This window comes from Aythya fuligula, chromosome 25 (assembly GCF_009819795.1).
Source record: "Aythya fuligula isolate bAytFul2 chromosome 25, bAytFul2.pri, whole genome shotgun sequence".
Taxonomy (NCBI): Eukaryota; Metazoa; Chordata; class Aves; order Anseriformes; family Anatidae; genus Aythya; species Aythya fuligula.
In genome coordinates this window covers 5,742,994-5,757,015 of record NC_045583.1, presented here as the reverse complement: position 1 = coordinate 5,757,015, position 14,022 = coordinate 5,742,994, and the positions used below count along the sequence as shown (strand labels likewise).

The 14,022-nt window shown below is 42.2% G+C and overlaps 2 protein-coding genes across 2 annotated transcripts; one reads left to right on the top strand and one right to left on the bottom strand.

Annotated features, from left to right (window-relative positions):
- Positions 1–229: 229 nt before the first annotated feature.
- OARD1 (O-acyl-ADP-ribose deacylase 1) lies at positions 230–3,738 on the top strand. Its single transcript, XM_032203362.1, has 6 exons — positions 230–410; positions 679–746; positions 1,282–1,426; positions 1,575–1,633; positions 2,016–2,128; positions 2,482–3,738. The coding sequence occupies exons 1-6, from the start codon at positions 284–286 to the stop codon at positions 2,582–2,584; spliced, it is 615 nt and encodes a 204-aa protein (XP_032059253.1). The 5' UTR covers positions 230–283; the 3' UTR covers positions 2,585–3,738.
- Positions 3,739–5,674: 1,936 nt separating this feature from the next.
- APOBEC2 (apolipoprotein B mRNA editing enzyme catalytic subunit 2) lies at positions 5,675–14,022 on the bottom strand. Its single transcript, XM_032203370.1, has 2 exons — positions 13,895–14,022; positions 5,675–6,217 (listed from the first exon to the last, which is right to left on the bottom strand). The coding sequence occupies exons 1-2, from the start codon at positions 14,020–14,022 to the stop codon at positions 5,677–5,679; spliced, it is 669 nt and encodes a 222-aa protein (XP_032059261.1). The 3' UTR covers positions 5,675–5,676.

Below are 14,022 nucleotides of genomic sequence, written 5' to 3'. Positions count from 1 at the left end.
CGCGCATGCGCCGTGTGGAGGGAGGGCGGCTCGCGGGGCGGTGGCGGCCCGCAGTGCGCACGCGCCGATCCGGCTCCGCCCCCTCCCTCCCGCCTCCACCTCGGCACCGCCTCTCGGCGCCTCGCGCGTGCGCCGTGGGGCGGCCGGCGGAATGTTCTGGGCGGGTACCATAGAGAGGGAGGTCCTCCGGGCTGCCTAGAGAGGCGGCCGAGGGGGCGGGGGGCGGCCATTTTGTGCGGGAGGCCGAGCGCGGCCTAGCGGCGAAGCGGGCCTGGGCCGGGCGATGTGGGCAGCGCTGGGCAGGCTCGGGGCGGCGCCAGCCCCGCTCCTCCGGCTCTTTCCTCGCGCCCTGCCCGCTGGGGTTTCCCCCTGCCGCGTCTCCTTCCGGCCCGGAGCAGGATCCGAGGCCCGTGGGTGCCGCTTCTGCGTTAGCCTCGGGCTGGGGCCTGCTGACGCCTCACGGGCCGAGCTGTGGGGTGCTGCGGGTGCTTCATTCCCCCCTCCCCCACCCCACAGCTGCTGCTTTTCTCCTCTTTTTTCTCGTTCTCCTTTACCAAGGGGGTGTTTTGTCTGCCTACAGTGACCTATAAAGGCAGTCTCAGCCCTGCGCCTTCTGTCACACGAGTTTATTGCCTAGTTCGGGGTTCTAACAACTTTTTCTCTCTGTCATCTTTCTAGCCACGGGAGTCTTCACCATAGCCCACGTTACCATGGCCACCCAGGTCTTCAAGGAGCAAGGGGAGAGAGTGCGTAGAAATTGGGTTGTGTGGGCTATCGCTGTGATGCGTCTCTGTGAAGAGACGTTTTGTTCCCTACTAACGTGAGAGGTGGTTGTACCACGTAGCTTTGGGGAGGAGAGTGACTGCTATTCAAGTTATTACCAATTTTCTTTTGCTTTTGTACTTCAATCGGTGAAGTACATATTTCACATCAGCACAGAGCTTAAGTGTTTGAATATCTGGGTGCATGGAGCACTGCCATACTGACAATGTGTTGAGAATGTGCGCTAAGGCACTTGTATTCTGTATTACATAATTTTCCTTTATCAGTTGTGTAAAACGAACTGCTGAGCTGGCACTCGATTCTCATAGCTGATCCTGTAGAAAAGATAAGTTATCTTCTTGTCATGTTCACAACTCATAAAAAATCAGTTTACTTGTAAATGGCATCTAAAGCTCAGTGCCTCGCAGGTGTTATCATATGGGCTTGCCTAGCTGCAGGTGTGTTGTTATCATAGCCTGCCCTCTAAGCTTTCCCCCTTGTATTTGTGTTGTTCTTCAGATCAAGTGTGTTAAGGGAGACCTTTTCTCGTGCCCCCAGACGGACGCCTTGGCCCATTGCATCAGTGAGGACTGTCGCATGGGCGCAGGCATAGCTGTTCTTTTTAAGAAAAAGTTTGGAGGCGTCCAGGAGCTGTTGGATCAACGTGAGTGATACATGTGGGGTAGGCATGTGGGGGCTTAAGGATTAAATGGTTCCCAGCAGTAAGGGTGTTCCAAGCTAGGGGGGTTGCTGGGGTCATTATGTAGTGGACTTTAAAAGTTTTAAAAATAACGTTTTCCTTTTCTCTTTAGAAAAGAAAACTGGAGAGGTGGCAGTTCTCCAAAGAGATGACCGGTATATTTACTACCTGGTAAGAGGAGGACAGGACTCCAGCGCTGCCCTGTAACTAAGCTGTATTAGATATTGTTACTAGGGCTTTAAGAGTTGTGAGGGATTTCTTGAGTATGTTCTTATAAAAAAAAAAAAAAAAAAAGTGAGATGCATTACTCAAGTCTTCCTCCTTGAGGAGAAGCCAAGCTTCCTTGTGTGTGCATGTTCATACTTTGAAGTTCATAGAATCAGCTGCTAATTTATACTGCTTCAAGCTATGAAGTGTAGTTCTTTTTTCTTTCATAGTAGCAAATCTGAAAGTAGAGACTCTTGAGTGTGGTGGAGCATGCTTTGAAAAAAAAAAAAAAAAGGTTTCAATGATTGCACCAAAGGCACAACTGACCTTTTATATTTATACTTAGATTACAAAGAAGAAAGTTTCTCATAAACCCACTTACGAGGATATGCGGAAGAGTTTAGAAGCCATGAAAACTCACTGTCTAAACAACGGAGTTACGGACATTTCCATGCCCAAGTAAGAATGCCAGTTAGTGTGCTATAAGTAATATAAATATAAATCCGCTATAAGTAATTCAGCGTTGCTCAGGTAGAAGCATTTTTGAGAGATAATTCCCTACTATGAGATAAGAGTTCAAGTATCCCCTTCAATATAACCCTTTTATTCAATTGTGTAAATGAAGTGTGCGTTTCCCAGTGGGTTTAAATGATAGCAAAGCATTCGGGCTTGGTTATTTCTGTATTTTATCTGCATTATGTTGATTTGTGGTGAGTTAGTGCCACATAAAATTGTAGCTGCCTGAAGGGCTAGTTGTTCATAGCATGCTCCAAAAGAGCTCATTACAGTTGTTTTGGTGCCTTATTTTCCAGGATCGGGTGTGGACTTGACCGCTTGGATTGGGATAAAGTTTCAGCAATACTTGGGGAAGTGTTTGAAGACACAGATATAAAGATTACCGTTTACACTCTGTGAGCAGAAGAGTTCAAAGATGGCCTCGTTTCCCTTGCTTTCAAGAATGGCAACTTCTTAACTTGATGAGAGGGGGAAACTGCATGCTGAGCACATTCTTCTGAGTATAGCTCACTCCTGTGTTGGCAGTGGCTTAATAGGAAAACAAAAAGAGCAGAAGTCCCAGAGCAGCTAACTTAGGATGCTGTGTTTAGGGAGGCTGTGTTGAACCCTCAGGGAGTTTCTGGCATGTCCCACGAAGCCACCAGATGTCACTGGTCCTCCACAGAGCACCTGGCTGTGCACTGGAGCTTCTGTTGAAAGCAGACAGTTCCTGTGCAGAGTGAAATTGGAGCTGCCTGCTGCTGCTTATTAGTTGATTTGTTCTGGTTCATCAGGATGAGCTGTGGAGCCCTGCCATTTCTATTTTTTAAAGTTTTGCTGTGTTCACATATAGTATAATTACTCTATACAAGATTGAAAATTTTTTATCTTTTGGAAGCAAGTATTTTTGTTATGAGACTGTGCCAAGGAGAATTGTGCTGTCAACGCGAAGCAAATGTTTCCTCAGTGCTCTGCTGTCAGATCAGAGCTCAGTCCTTGCAAAGAACATCCCTATGTATATGTTTTGGCTGTACACAACAGGAGGAAAAAGATTTTGAAAGGGGATCCTGGAGACTTGTAAAGACACCTAGTTGGTGTATTTTGTGTGATAAGTCTCATATGGCATGAAGAACTCAGTTTTTTGAGTCTTCGCATATGAATGACTGATGGGCTGTAAAAAAAAAATGGTATGGAAGGCAAGGTTTGCTTTTTGCCTTTTTGTTTTAACTGCTTTTGTGGTTGAGCTGTTGTATACATTTTGGTGTTTGTTGTCACCAGATGATCACAAATCAGTGTATTAGACTGCTGCTGTACACTGGAGTTTGGAAAATTTGCTTCCAGAGCTGAAGAACTAACCCACTCTCAGCATTTCCTTTGTTTCTTTTTTTCCCCACCGTCCCGTAATACCAAATCTTTTGACTTCTGTCATACTGAATGCTTGTGAAAATGCAAGATATGTTGAATAAAACTAATAGATGAGAGTCAAGATTTTGTTGTTGTAAAATAGGGTTCCTAGTTACTTTTTATGACCTATTAAACGTATGGAGCCTTTTCTGTTTTGTGTTATGGATGAATCTGTATTGTATGTTTTCGTTATTTATGCAGATCTGCAAACTCTGTTTGTCTTTAAGAGCTTCATATTCTTCCTCTCTGACTATCCTTTTTTTTTTTTTTTTTTGTGAACTTATTTTTTTGCTATAGCTAAATCCACAACTCAGAGAAATAAACTGAGTAAAGCAAATAGGAACTGGGAGTATTGAGCTGATCATGAGTGAACATCAGGACTGTTCATTGATTTAGTTCCTGTGCTTATTTATGTTTGTTTCTTAGAGCCAGTGGCAAAGACATGAAATCCACAGTGGCTGCACAACGGTGTTTTCACTGCTGCTTGTTTTTGTTGCCTGGAAAGTTTGTGCCAGAATTGAGTGCAGGTTAGTGAAGAGACTTCTGCAGTCAGGGTGTGTGTGGGTGTAGCACCATTCCAGCCTGTGACTGCAGCAACCAACATCAAAAAGTAATTGGAAGAGCAACCCCTGTCTGACTCGGTTTTCTAGCTGATGAGCTTCCCCGTGACCTTTGGTCTGAGCTTTGTTTTACATAGGAGGACTGTGCTTTCCATTTCCCTCTGCGTCTCCATGCTTGCACGTACTCATGAAACTTTTTGGCACCTAGTAACGCTCCCTTCTCATTGTGCTGCACTTTGGAAGGAAATATTTCACATGGGGCTGTCCCAGGATGTCTCACTTGCCAGATTAATTTTAGGGCCTCTTTGAAATGGAGAAGGAATAACAATGCTTTACTTCTTTTCAGTGGCTTCCAATTTTATTTCACTTTCCTTTTCCCAGTTTTATATCACAGACATCATGGAACAAGGGGAAAAAGGTATTTGATGCATTTGAAATCAAGTACTGTTGGCTTCATCATAATGGTACAATTGATGAGTTAACCCTAATTTAAATCACAGTTACTATTATTGAGAAGGACAAAGAATATTTTTTTTTATTCATCCTAACTCCCTTTCTTTCTTAACATTTATGAAGTATATTCTTTCAAGATACATTTATCTAATCAGCAGCTTTGTTCTATGATCTCTTCTCCTAAAGTAGTCCTGGTATGTGAGGCCTACACCCTTGTCCTGTTGATCCACTGCGATCCATTTTGTTCAAGGCTTTAACCATGCAGTTCGTTGCCTTTTCTTACAGCAGAGGCAGCACAGGTTTGTTTCAGGAGGGGGGAGAGGGAAGGTTGAGTGCAGAAGAACAAAAAATAAACCAGAAAATCCCAGACACCAGAGGTGTTGTACATGTATTGGTAGTCCATCAGAGCCTAATCTTGCAGGAGTTAGTACTGCATCTGCTGGAGTCAAAGCTTCGGAAAGCAGGAGTGTGTTAGATGTCAAGTCTGCCACATCTCTCTTTGCAGATCTTTTCTGAATTGGTCCTGTGAAGAAGAGAGAGGCGTGTTAGAAGCTTCACATGCTTTTGTGTTTCACTACTTAAATAGGTGACTCCAAGATGATACTATCCCTTAAAAACAGAATTGTAATGATAACTGACTTCCTTGTGTATAATTTTTGTTTCGGTTTTGTTCCAGAGCGCTAGAGTTTGGGGGCGGAGGAAATTCTATTTTTTTGTATGTTTCTGTTGTGCTTTCACATGCATTTGAGTATCATGCCTGCAGGAAATGGGTATTTTTATTGTGTCTAGTGACCCTACCTTTAAATTTATTTATTTTTTTTTTTTTTTCTGGAGGTGTTTACTCTGAGGGGAGAAACGAGCTTTCAATCCCTGCTGTGAAGAAGCCAATTGTATCGTTAATACCTTTGAAAGGGGAAGGTACTGCCTAGGAGAATTCTCAGTATTCTGGTACTGACAAGCATAGCTGGGTACATATGGGAGTAATAGTAATTAGAAATGACTCTGTTATGCCTTGAACAACCTGAAGAAAAAGAGGAATTTAATATTAATGTAAGGAGCTAGGTGAGCAAATGGAAATCCTCACTCACGTGAGCTTCAGTGCAGAATTTCAGCCAGCTTTTCCTCATAATACTGGAAGTTCTCTTGAATGTCCTCCCATGGCACGAAAGCCTTTGCTTCCTCTCCTTCCTCCTGTTCCACAAAGTTCTGCCAGACATACTCAAAGTCTTGAGGCTTCATAATCCTCAGCTTGCAGCCAGCTGACTTCATTTTTTTCAGAGCAGCCTGCATTTCTGGCTCTTCCCACATGAAGAGACGCCCTACCATGATTGTCAGGCGCAGGTTCTTGTTCTTCCTTAGGGTCTCGGTTATCCGATCAGCACAGGTCACGCAGGGACTGGAGGAGACGTACCAGGTGACGTTGTAGCGGAGACTTGATTCACACTTGGGCAAAATTGTGTTAAAGAAAGCCATTTCTGCATGGGCAGCTGCGTGCTCATCTTCCAGGTAGCCCCGAGAAGTCACTGACTCTTTGCCTTGGGTCTCGATAACATAACACAGGAAGGTTTTGTTCCTGCCTGAGCTGTATTCCACGTTCCTGAACTGGAATTTGAAAAATATGGCTGGGAGGCGCTCCCTGTAGAAAGTGGAGAGGAGAGAAGCATCTCAGAGGCAGATAATAAAGGATTATAGCATTGGCTTAGTTCCTGTGTGGTCTTGGTCCAGTTCAATCTATCATGGCTGTCTTTTGCCATGTGTTGAAAGGAGATGTTTCCTTGGAAAGGACAAAAACACGTTAAAACCAACTGGTTGGTCAGCTCCTTTTACTGGTAAGGCTTTCAGACCCATTCCGAACACCCAGTCTTTTTCTCTGAATTTTGACAAACTTGGGCTGTGCTTTGCTGCTGTCTGCATAGAGGTACTTGAAGAACTAGTTGCTGCTTAAATACATTTCTTGAGATTTCCTGAGACTACAAAATTTACTGTACTCTGGGCCATTTATACTCTTCTGTCAGTATGTTTCTGCAATGTTAATCTGTGAGATCTGTTGCCCTAATTGTTCAGGTAGCTCTGGCATTACTAATTAATGTTTTACCCTCAGTGCTTCTGCAGTCTGAATTTCCTTTGAGTAGAGGCATGTGTGACTGACTAGCTGCAGTTCGTACGTGTTCTGGTTTTATTCTTCCAGAACCAGTTGAGTGCTAATATTCAGTAGGATTATTTTGTGGCTTTAGTTAAATGTGAGTATCTAAGATCAAGAGTGATTTTGCTCTGAAGGAGTGTTTTTCCCACTGAAGTTTGATAGTATCCATGAGGCAGCTACTGATAAACTTCAGTCACTTCTTTTTAATTTCTTGTGCGACTTTTTCCTTTTGGGTTTCTAAACTATCATAATTCAAAGTGAACTATCACAGTGAGATGTGTTTCCAGTTCTTTCACCCAAGCAGGGTAGTCTGCTGTTATGTAGAGAAGTTGAAAGTAGCTCCTTAAAATACTGTGTATGCTTTTATGTACTACTAATTGAAGAGGTGAAAAAAGAAAGCTGCATCATCTCCAAGTACCTGTTTCTTTCTAATGGAGTACCAGCTTTTCGTGATTGTCCCCTGTAGCATCAAACTGGAGTACATCAGTACAAGAACCAGTGCTCGAAGGATGTGAGATGAAAAGATGCTGACAACGTGCCTTGCGACCTGCTAAATGCTATGAAGGATGGGAGTGAAGACTGCAAAGTAACCAAAGCGAAATAATGAGAAGTAGTAACACAACATTTCATTTATTGCATGCTAATAATCTTCCAGGATGTTGTAATCTTCTCATCTGAGCTTTAGGTGGACCTATAACCTTGATATTCCCACTGAAGCTCTAATGAATCTTTGTAAAACAGTGATAGTCTTAATCTTCCCCATCTCATCTCCAGTCAGATTATAATGTCAGACCTCTCCAGGATGTACAGCGGATGAAGGTCAGGAGACATTCTGAGACTCCTGGAAATTTTAACTGGGGAGAGCAACGAAGCTTCAGGAGTAGGTGGCAAAGTGTCGTTCTGCTGAGGGGAAAGAATTTGTGATGCAGCATCATACAAGGTTTCTCCAGAGATCATGGAAACGAATGGTATGGGAAAGAGTGAATAGACTCAAGATCAGTATGCTGTGCTCCCCTAGTCCTGTGGGATTAGAGGGACTGCACTGTCAGCTTGCTTGTGTAAACCCTGCTTTGCACCACAGTGAAAATGGGGGGTGGTTGCAGGTCAGGAATCAGGACTGCCTGTGAAGGGCTGAATCTGATGCCCTATAAAATCAGTGGATGTCTTCCTGTAGAGTGTAATGGATAAGGCTACGCTCCTACAGGGTGTAAGGATAGGACTGTATGAAACACCTGAAATAGCATGGTGTTCCCCAAATCAGAGTGATTGGAATGGGAATGGCTCAACAGAAAGACCATTGTGGGGACCAGGCATTGAGGAGTTCATGTAATACCTGGCTGCAAATGCTGCAGTATGTACTGAAATCAAATGGATTTTTGCACAGAAAAGGATTAGAAATAATGTGGTATCTAAAAACATAACTTTGAGTAAATTATAGCTATCATCAAGCTGCTTTAGCTGTGCTGCTCTAAACACCTAAATGCATTCTTCCATAAATGTTTAATTCCACTTAACAGAGTTTCAAAACTTCACTGGTATGTATATATTCATACTTGTCGCAGCCAGAGATTCTTGCTGCCAAAGTCCTCTGGCTTTTTTGGCTTTTGAGAAAGTTAAACCATAAAAGAACAGCCTCCCTATTTAATATTTTATGATACTACAGTAGTATCTAGGGTGCATTTGGGCCTGCTACGCACATTCGCAGTAAAAGGCCTGGAGTTACAGTTCACACTTCTGGTTTGGATTTCCCAACAGCACGATTTTACAGATGAACAACTTCACTTGGAATATCAGTGTGTTATACCAGCCAGATAGCGCGAGAGTTGCTGTGGTTAGGTTGGCAGTTGTGCTCTGTACAGAGAGAAGATCATTAGTCTTCAAAATGTAACAAGATGTATGAGTCGAAATGATTTAGTTCAGAGCGTTGCAGCTATGCTGGGAATATCTACTGTTGCTGTCAGTCAAGGAACACCACAATTCTTTTTGCATTTCGTTGATTCATAACATTGCAAGTTCAGAGTACAAGTCTGACTTGAAAAAATATTACTAGAAGCAGGTTTTCAGCTGCTTTTTTAACTGTATTAAGTGCTTACACTGTTCAGTTCTGCTACGATCAGTTCTATACAAGATGGGACTTAAACAATAGAAAAGCCTGTTTGGGACCCTTCCATGCTGTTACTGTTTTAGCTGGCAGTGTATTAATGAGGGATGAGAAGCAGTAGTGTGGATACAGGCTTTTATTTTTATTAACAAGCAAATAATCATTCTGTTCTGGTGTGATTTGGTTTGTGGTTCTCTGGCTTGCATTGAGAGTTTCCACAGGCCTACGTAAGGGAAGTTGGCACTGGTATGCAGAGCTTCTAAATTACCCAGAAAGACTGCTTTAACTTCAATTTCTTAGTGTTTTCCATCTGTTCCCTTACTTCATATGACTTACCTAGTCTCATTTTCTTTAGGATGAATTGCAAGGCTTCCATTGATTTCATTAAGAGCATTATCAGACTCTAATTCAGCATAGCACCTCTTACTCCCTGAACTCCTTTTGTCTTGTTCTTTGAGGCTATTAAAAAAAAGTACATCCTTTGGAGAGTAGCACTATTCCTGCTTTATATCGTAGATAATTAATGATTCTTCAGTTAATGATTTAATTATTTTTTAAAGATATTTTTGAAAGTCCAATTGAGTGTGACCAACAAGCTACCCATTGCCTTGTTTCAAAGATAAGTTTGTGAGGCTGCAGTAACTTGTTTTAAAATAACATCATACATCTAAATGTATCGCATCAGAGTCACACGGGAGTTCATTCCTGATTTAAGTCTCTTGACCGCAAAGCGGTGACATCAGTGATGAAATTAAGTCTGTATGTTTTGATGAACAGCTTAAACAACAGTGGACTGCTCCAGGATGTATTCACTCACTGCTGGCTTTAGCTGGGCTTTCTAGACAAACTTTTTGCTTATCGGCTAGGTGTCTAAGATTATCTGCAATGTTTACTTCAATCTGTTCTCCTAGCAGCATGGAATATGCATCAATTTAATTAGTAAATTTCTGATAAAGAACTCAAACAAAGCCAAGGACATTTTTCAAGTCTAAGTAATTGGCTGACAGCTTGGAAAACTTGCTGATCATGGATACAGAATCAACCAATAAACTGTTTGCTTGTTAGCAAGAATCTCCTTAATCCCATCTAAACCAGACAAAGGAGGACATTTTGGCACAAGTGTGAATGGTAAACATGAACCCTGGCTGGGCTTAGCTGCGTCCTTGCTACGTGACTCTTCCTAGCAGTGGGGACTCGAGGCTGGCATCTCTGCGTAACAGGAAAGCCCCACAGCAAGTGATGCAGCAGTGAAAGAATGGGAAAGAAGGAACCATGTGTGCTGTTAGATTGGAGATGTGTTTGGATGCTGTGTGCTGCATAATCTCTCCTTGGAGTTACAGAGTGCCTGGCAGATGACCCTAATAACTGACTGCAAAATGAAGTATCATGGTGTTTACTTGGGTAGCTTAAGACACTTTACAAGCAATTGCAAATCAAAATACATCCCTGAAATAGCTGTGTCATCTGCTATGAAAAACAAAGCCTGCTTCTTTGGAAACTGAGATCTAGTTTTGAATTGCTTTCTTTCTATTCCTGAGTAAATCACTAGTTCTTGGCAAGCCTGTTTTCCCATGATTGAATGGCAGGTGGCTTATGAATGTTAATATTATCCTTATTTTACCCTTTTTTTTTTTTTTTTTTTTTTTTTTTTTTTTTTTCCCCTAACCTTAGAGAAAGGGAATGCCAACAAAATATAACAAGGAGATGCAAGTCAGTTCTTGTATTTCTTATGCTGGAAGCTGCACTGCTATAGATGCCAAACATAAAAATTGTGTTGTCTTGCATGTAACTGTATAACCTTATTAAAATGCACGAGTACCACTGATTTCAGTAACTAGGCTAATTGCTTTTCTGCCTTTTTTTTTTTTTTTCCAGTTAGAGAAGATGTTTTGTTGCCATTTCGCTCTCCTTGCTGGCATCATATTTGTTTTAGGACTTGCACATGAGGTTTATGTATATGGAAGGTTCCTTTAAATTATTTACAGGCACCAAACCGTCGGAGTGCTCCTAAAAATCATCTGTTCTAATGATAAGATGCAGGTGGTCACAGCTCACTTGTAGTATATGGGAAGATAAAAGCTGAAATATTATTTTTCCTGCTTCTGTGGAGGTCATTAAATGGTGCTCTTTAGGGGTTTTCTAACCATCTCAAGCCTAATTTATCCAAGTGCTTGTCCTGGGTAGTAGCAAGGCTGTTTTGTGATCTGTTAGATCACATTAATATGAAAATATTGAAACTTTGAGGCAAGAACCTCAATCTGTAATGTGTATTTAAGTACCTTGAAATAAAGTAGACTGGAGGAATGCAGCAGCTGCCCAGCATGGTCACAATGCCCTGTGCCATTGCATGGCAGGTAGGAGAAGAGAATAAGAGAATAACAATGTGGGATTGTCTAAAAACTGCAGTAAACTAATAGGACATATTCTTTACATTTACATGTTTTTTTGGTGAGTATTTATACTTGGTCTTAAGATACTGGAGCCTATAAAACAGTGTCCTTTTGCTTGCTCTTCAACAACTGTTCACAAATAAACATACTCATGCTGGGCTCATTGATTATAGAAAGTCTAATGATCAGCTCTAGGAGAAAACAAGGGTTTATCACTGCTAGGAGGAACCTCATTTACACCCTGGGCAAAGTGTAAATAAATGTGTCTCCTTAAATGTCATGAAACGTACACAGCAGGGGCTTATATTTATCCAGGGCTGTGTTGACAAAAAGCACGGGGGAGCTTAATATTCTTAAACAGAGTGATTAGGTTCCCAGCTTTTTTCATGTAAGCCAGCCTCGGCTGTAAGCCTCAGCTTGAAAACTTGGCTGTGTGTCACAAGATGCCCCTAATCCAAGGGCTAAAACTGAAATGCTTGAGTAGTAGACAGTGTAATTGAATTTAAGTGCTTGCACAGTTGCAGTTATGTGTTTTCTCATAATTCACATAACTGTCTTTATTGGCTGAAAATTCCTAAATAATTAGAAAATCCAAACAGTGATCAAACCAGGTTGAGGCACAGCCTGTACTGACGGGGTCCTTAAAATGAAAGTAGAAATTGCTGGCTTTTTCTGTATCTCTTTCAGGGCCTTTTGGGATTTCTGCTTTACTTCCTCATTCTCACCTTTAATAGCCAGCATACCGATAATAAACTAATTATCAGGGGATACTTGGTCATGAGTCCTGCAGGAATTCACCAGATTTTTCTAAACACTTTCCAAATAGTGTTACAATGATCACAGAACAAATAATCACATACTGACAGCTCTAGGGTCCCTCACCAAACGTGCCAGTACTTTCATTTTGGAAACTTAAATTCTTGTCTTGCTTGGTATCAGCATATGAAATGGTACTAGCTGATTTTCACAGCTTAACATACGTAGATGCCACAGCACAGACTTTAACTTATTCCTAGAAAAGCCTTACCTGAGACTGCCTTGTGTCACCTGGGGATCTTGCCATAGTCCTTGTGCCCTGGTAAGGTTCCAGCAGTGTGGCTGCCTCCTAAACCTCAGGAATTTGCTTTCCTATTGTTAACCCTTTCTTTCTGCAGACACATCACCCCTCACATTCCTGCTGCTGCCTTTTAAGTGTAGAAAGTCCTGCCAAAATGTGTAACAGCATTGTAATTCCAACAAATCTTTTCATTGCAACATAGCACTATGAAAGTTTTTTTTTTTTATTATTATTATCATTTTTCCAGCCACAATTAGCACACCGGTTCCTACCCAGGTTGTTGGGGTTAGCAAGGAAGTTTGAAGATACTGCCCAGTTCCTTGGCAGTCCTAATTGCAAGTTGAGTGCTCTATGGCTGAAAAAACATAATTTCCTGATGAGATTCATTTAGTACGTGTTCTATGCATTTAGGAGTTGTCACCGCGTTTGTCATTAGTCCGGGCTCAGTTCATAGCAGAGGAATGTGCTTTTCTGTCCATGTTCTAGCAGATGTATTATTTGCATGATTGTGCATGACAGAGACTAAAGGCTGTGAACAGGCCCACCATAAGAAGTGATTTTCAGAACATACGCTTTTTTAAGAAGAAAATTGTTTTTTCACCCCCATACAGGAACATAACCCAATTGTGTGAGATGAAACCTCATGCATGCTTTTCAGAAATGCCAACCAAATTTTATTTGTGGAGCTTTTCTTACCAGTAGCCCTGTCACAAACAGAAAGATTCCAAGTGGGATTTTAGAGTCTGGCCTGAGGTTTGCATACTAGCAGCTGGAAGAAATCATGGTTTTGGGTTATATGCCGGGAGCACTGCCTTGGTGACTTCTGAGGGAGTCTAGAGGGAAGAGCTACACAGGGCATCTTGATACTACCACAACGAGCATTTTGAAATGCTTAGAGATAGCAGATTACACAGTTTTTTCTACTTGCAGCTGTCAATTACATCTGACAGAGTTCAGCTTCCTAGCAGATCTCCATTATATCTGCCTCTTTCAAAGGCCAGGCTCCCTGGAACAAAAGGAGCTGCTTGCTGCTTTGCAGTCTTGAAAACTGCCTATTGTTTTGGTGCCCTTCTGTGAGTTAGGCTTTTTGAAAGTCAGGTTCCAGCTGTAGGTGTGGAGCCCTTGAAAATGTGGACTTTTGACTCTCTTGAAAAAACTGTCCCTTAGGTCCATAAAGTAAATCAGCCATAGCAGGAGTATTTTTCCTAATCCACAGACAGAGAAACTTTCAGACAAGAGCCACTGATCACACCAAGAAATCAATATTCAGCATTCATCAAGGACCCATACCTTCCATCCCTTCATTGTCAGGCAAGTCACCCCATTGCCGTGCACTGCGAGGGAATTGGTGAGTACTGTGGAAACAGACCTGCTTGCATGAAAACAAATGGATTTGGCTGCCCGCCTGCCTGGGGTGAATTCATCCCCTGTAAAATGCACTGAAACTTTTAACAAAATCCCACAACGAAAGCTGTACTTAAACCATTTAAGACTACTCAGAAGTGCACTGGCTTAAGGTACCACCTTTAATTACCCAGCACCACAGCTGAGGCAGGGACCTTTGAAGATCCCTGCCAAAAAGTTTCAGTCTTTTGCACCCTCTTTATAGCTAAACCTCTTACCCTGTCACAATTTCAAAGGGTGGCAGGTCTTCCCGCTTCACCTTCTTCTTCTTTTTTCCCTCGCCCTCTTCTGCGTTGTCAGGTTCACCGTTCTGAGCGTTGCTGGGCTCCTCCTGCTTTTCTGCCAT

Coding starts and splice junctions, on each gene's coding strand:
- APOBEC2 (XM_032203370.1), bottom strand. CDS start 14,022: ATGGCAGAAAAGCAGGAGGAGCCCAGCAACGCTCAGAACGGTGAACCT. Junction 6,218..13,894: donor CCCTTTGAAATTGTGACAGG/GTAAGAGGTTTA, acceptor CACTTTCTACAG/GGAGCGCCTCCCAGCCATAT.
- OARD1 (XM_032203362.1), top strand. CDS start 284: ATGTGGGCAGCGCTGGGCAGGCTCGGGGCGGCGCCAGCCCCGCTCCTC. Junction 747..1,281: donor TCAAGGAGCAAGGGGAGAGA/GTGCGTAGAAAT, acceptor GTTGTTCTTCAG/ATCAAGTGTGTTAAGGGAGA. Junction 1,427..1,574: donor CCAGGAGCTGTTGGATCAAC/GTGAGTGATACA, acceptor TTTTCTCTTTAG/AAAAGAAAACTGGAGAGGTG.